This window comes from Tachysurus fulvidraco, chromosome 19 (assembly GCF_022655615.1).
Source record: "Tachysurus fulvidraco isolate hzauxx_2018 chromosome 19, HZAU_PFXX_2.0, whole genome shotgun sequence".
Taxonomy (NCBI): Eukaryota; Metazoa; Chordata; class Actinopteri; order Siluriformes; family Bagridae; genus Tachysurus; species Tachysurus fulvidraco.
In genome coordinates, this window is record NC_062536.1 from 6,627,690 (window position 1) to 6,632,942 (window position 5,253).

At 40.7% G+C, this 5,253-nt stretch overlaps 1 protein-coding gene across 1 annotated transcript; it reads right to left on the minus strand.

Moving 5' to 3' along the window:
- kcnj8 (potassium inwardly rectifying channel subfamily J member 8) lies at positions 1-2,446 on the minus strand. Its single transcript, XM_027153964.2, has 2 exons — positions 2,097-2,446; positions 1-1,351 (listed from the first exon to the last, which is right to left on the minus strand). The coding sequence occupies exons 1-2, from the start codon at positions 2,444-2,446 to the stop codon at positions 451-453; spliced, it is 1,251 nt and encodes a 416-aa protein (XP_027009765.1). The 3' UTR covers positions 1-450.
- Positions 2,447-5,253: the final 2,807 nt, after the last annotated feature.

The window sequence follows — 5,253 nt, forward strand, 5'->3', positions numbered from 1 at the left end:
TAGGACAAACTGATTTATTGAGCATTTTAAAATGTCTCATTTATGCACAGAACATTATTTCAATTTCTCAAATAAAGTGTGTACATGATTGTTGACAATATTATTTCCAATTGTTCGAAAATAACAGTATAATAATAATAATAATAATAATAATAATAATAATACAGGACAGTGAAATAGTGCTCTAATAAAACTAAATAGCCATGTAGTGTGAGAGCCAATGACTTTTTCGTTGTCACTCTTAATACATAACCATATGTTATTTTTCAATAAGTATATTTTAAATTTATTTGTGTAAACCAGGAAAGGAAGAAAGCAAATAACCAGTTGTTGCTCTTTTACAACAGTTGTGGTAGAGTTTGACAGAACTATAAGAAAAGGTCCAGTGGAGCAAGACAGGAATAAAGCATCCCTGAACCTTTTATTATTCCAACAATGGTCTTGTTCTTGTCATGTGACGGCTACATTCTGCCCCCCTTCAGGTGTGAAGAACTGCACTTTGGGTACAGCTAGAGACAAGTTGTTGCGCTGCATGGAGTTGTTCTTGCGCATGGAGTTGTTGCGGCGCATAGAGTTTCTCTTGCGTAGAGAGTTCTGGTGTGAAAGCTCGCTCTTCTGCATGGTCTGTATGAGGATAGACGGCTTCTCGTCAAGCTCGCGAGCGCTGCAGCTTGGCGTCGGAATCTTCACAGTGTTGCCAAACTTAGAGTAGTCCACCGAGTAAACCCCCTCCTCTTCAGTCACGATAGGAACGAATCGGTGGCCCCACTGGATCTCCTCGGTCACATAAGAAGTGCGTGCCTGCGTGGTGATTCCCGTGGTCTCTACAACGCCCTCAAGGATGACTATCACCTCCAGGTCACTGCACTGCAGCTCCATGGCTGACAGGTCATATAGGGGACTGTCTTTATCAATGATATGGCAGATGATGAGCGGAGCCAGGAGGAAAATACTGTTGCTAGCCACGGCACTCTCACTTTGGATGTCGATCTGATGTATAGGGATGACCTCACCCTCAGGTGTGGTGGTCTTGCGCACCACCTGGAGGCGCACAGCTGCATTGATGATCATGCTCTTGCGCAAGTCACCCACGCGGATCATGAAGCACAGGCGGTTGTTACGCACGGCGATGCAAGCTTGCCGGCTGAAAATGAGTGTCTCAGCACGCCTGTGCGACTGTGCTGTCTTCATGAAGATGCAACCCAACATTACGGCATTGATGATGAGCCCAGCGATGTTCTGCATGATCAGCACTGTGATAGCTATCGGACACTGCTCAGTAATCATGCGGCCACCGAAGCCTATAGTCACCTGCACCTCTATGGAGAACAGGAAGGCTGAGGTGAAGGACCTGGAAGGGGAAAGATGGTCATATTTAAGAAGAACATTTTTTTTTTTTTTGAATGAAGAATGATTTGATAAAGTGCCAATCGCAGAGCAATCTTATAAAATAATGAATTATTTAGTAATTTTCCACCTTTTAAACTGTTGACAATGGTGGTAGTATCTCAATAGGTATGCTTTGGTTATCTCTATTGTAACACATTTAGTATTAAAATGAGAGAAAACGAACAAATTTCAAGCATATTGTGTGCATGCAAATCAGGTACACTAACCTTTGCTACCTAATTTGTTTTATCAAATTGCACATGCTCTGATTTGACCTAATTATGATGCCTCGCAGATTGTGTTAAAAGCTGATTGATTTGTCCTTAACTGGAATACGCTAAAAGATAAGTTATGTGCCCAGTGTCTGTGCCCAGTGAGCCAGCTGGCATGTCCAAATTTTAACATTTTATATCAGGGTGTACGTTCATAAGTCTTCGGGAGAGTTAAGAGTTCTTTATTTACTAAAAAAGGAATCTACTTAAGAGTCGGGAAAGTTTTGCTTCCAGAGAAATGAAGAACCCTGAGATTTGGCGAGTTTTTCTAGACGTTTACTTGCGCAAACTTTGCAGTCTGCACTTTGCAGTCTGCACATCGTGCTTATAATAAACCAATAACCAATAAACAAAGTTAAGGCTGTGAGGCGCATCATAATTTTATCATACTTGGTGTGTTGATCAGTAGCTCGTATGTCAAGCACTTGGACTTACTTGACGTTGGTGACACAATGCTCGATGCCGGACATACGGGTGTGATCCAGGTCTCCATGCCCAAAGGCAACGAGCCACCAGAGCATGGCGAACAGCAGCCAACTGCACAGGAAGGTCATGGTGAAGATGACAATCGTAAAGCGCCACTTGAGGTCCACCAGCGTGGTGAAGACGTCCTGCAGGAAGCGGCCCTGCTCGCGGATGTTCTTGTGCGCCAGGTTGCACGCACCGCTCTTGGCAATGAAGCGCGCCTTGTTCACGCGGTCCCTGAACACCGGTTTCCGGGGAGCGCGCGAGGCCAGCGTGGGCAGCCCGAACTCTTCGGGAATCATGCTTTTTCTTGGCAGCATCGCTATTCGGCACGTAACCGCCCAGGCAATAACCGTGCATTCAGTTCAGAAAAAAAAAAGAAAGTAAAAACACACACATATGCACTCACTCACTCACTCACTCACACACACACACACACACACACACACACACCGGTCGTCTTACATCCCAGTTGTTTAACCCGGCAAGATGTGTTTGCAACTTTTTTTTTTCCCCCTCTACGACGTTACAAGAGAAGCGTGCAAAAAAAATTGCCGCTCGTCACACACTCCAGAGAGGCAGCTCCAAGTCCAGCTCCAGCTGACGTACATCTCAGGGGCGGTCACTGCCCAGTGTTCTCCGCACAAGCCTCTACAGCCAAACTGAAACATCTTCAACTCACTCTTCTAACTAGATGACCGGTTATACCCGGAAAAATTCTTTAGGATTTCCCTAAATAATAAAAAAAAAAGAACGGAGTCTTCTTTTTCGAAATCATGCATTTCACCTGTAATTGCACAACTGGGACTAATGTTATAAATGTCAGTGTATCATAATTCCAATTATACAACAGAAAAAAATGTTGTTTTAAAAGGGTGACAGAAAAATGTAAATCACTTCTTAAATGTGCCCAGCAGGGGGCGACATAATGTACTCTCCCTTTCAAGTTAAGAAAAAGTTAAATCAAGAAGTTTCCAGGCTTGAGAATTGTACTCTAGTGTTTTCTAACTGTATCCCAGGACAAGTAATTAGTAGTTTCTTCAGTAACTGCTTCCTTCTGGCTTAAGTTCTGGAAGCTTTAGGCAGTGATGTGGATACAGGAACAGACCCTGGATGTTAGTCTCTTGCAAGGTATCACATGCATTCACACTTTGAAGCAATATAGCATAACCAGTGCACTTACTGACATGTATGGAAGGTGTAAGACAGTTAGAGAACCAGGGAGAATGCACACACATAGTCATGTAACCCTTCAAATCCCTTTGTTTCTCAAGTCTGAATAAGTTTCTGGCCAGTTTGCAATATGCCTTGTGCTCCTGGCTCATCAATGGCTGAGAACTACTGTAGGTCCAGAACCAGAACACCAATGTTTCAGTGATAAAGACTAAACCCAAGCTCAGGAGGAACTCTATCTGCTGCACAAATTTGTTACCCAACATCTCAGAATATTGCAAATTAACACATCCATGTAATTTTAGTACAATAGTGTTAGTGGGAACCTTTGGAACTCTTAAAACTTCAACATCGATAAGTATACAGCTACATGATTCTTGATGAAATAGTAATGAAATGTTCGGTCCAGAATTGAGATAAAAATTCTCACTCAGGGTTCCTTTACCAATTTTGTATAACAAATCTGTCATTCATCCAAATTCTGATACCCTTATCCTACATCCCATAAGAGTATTCCAGTGGATTCAAGGCACATGGAAGCACCAGGGATGGGTGCCAAACCATCACAGGGCACATTCAAACACATCATGGACATTTTAGGGATACCAACCAGTATGCAAACTCCACATACAAGGAGGTAGAGGAATTGAAGAGGCACAAGGTAATCATGTTATCCACTAGAAGAAATTTGTGCATGATTACTGCTAAGAACTAGTCCAAAACTGAAAAGGTCACATTTCCTCACCACTTTTTAATATGGCTGATTTTGTCACCACCTTTTAATTGAGTGTCTGTTAATATATGTATCATGTCATATTTTAAATCTATTAAAATTTGTATCATGACATCAGTTTAATCCCTAATCACTGTGAGGGTAAAACGTTTACCAAAAGTGGACACAATTTCAAATTCAGCAGCAATTCAACTTCTGCACATCTAACTCATCTCCCAAATCAACTAACCATCCCTCAAAACCAGTATTATTCCAGCCTGTTACTAAGATTCTCAATAAGTCTCAATTTTGACTGTTAATCACATAACCAGAGATCATTTTAGGCAGATGTGGGATCACTCAAAAATTTCAGGTTTAACCTGCTCATGTATGCAGATTTCCTTAAGCGATGCACCTCCTCTCCTATTTTTTAAACATCCTTTTCAAGTAACCCATCCATTGATATTTTATACCACTTTAAGGAAATAATGTGGACTATTGCAGAGCTCACATGTTCAATCATGAAGTTGCTTCATCTATATTTCCTTAGAAATTGGGATAGGACAAAGAGCAGTACTGATGCATTAATTGACAGATCCAAAGTGACGTAAAAAGTGCTCGGTCGATTGTCTAAGGGCGTCTGCCAAATGCAGTCAATGTAAATGTGAAATGTAAATGTTATTTAGAACAGCAGACAGTTTTTTTTAAATTGCTGCAGATTTGGGCCAAGACGTATGGTCAGAACCCACTTCCATTCCATGTGTGGAACATATGTACAGCTATCATATAATAGTAATTACATGTGCCTCCACTTGAAAGATGATCAATCCTGTGCTTTAAGTTCACCTTTTCCAAGAAGTTTTCCTCAGAAAAGCACAAAACATATCGCTAAAAATACTGAACACTTTTGGCCCCAACAATCATGAAAAAATGTTCTGGAGTGACTGAAAAAAATTATTTTTAAAGATATTGTTGCATGTCACTTCAGTTAACTCAATTTTTGCTGAATGTTTGCTTGTTTTTTCCAGTTTACCTTTTTAAATTTTATGTTTTAAAAGTTAAGGTCTAAATTGCACCACGATCATTGAAAATTGAAAGTTACACATCTTCTATCTGGGAACAAAGTATGAATCAGAAATCATAGATTTTTGATTATGAATGAATATCTGTTAACTTGCTCTGATTTCTATATTCTGTGCTTTTTATATTTCACAATGCAAAAATACACAAATATACAATGGC

Coding starts and splice junctions, on each gene's coding strand:
- kcnj8 (XM_027153964.2), bottom strand. CDS start 2,446: ATGCTGCCAAGAAAAAGCATGATTCCCGAAGAGTTCGGGCTGCCCACG. Junction 1,352..2,096: donor CATTGTGTCACCAACGTCAA/GTAAGTCCAAGT, acceptor TTCCCCTTCCAG/GTCCTTCACCTCAGCCTTCC.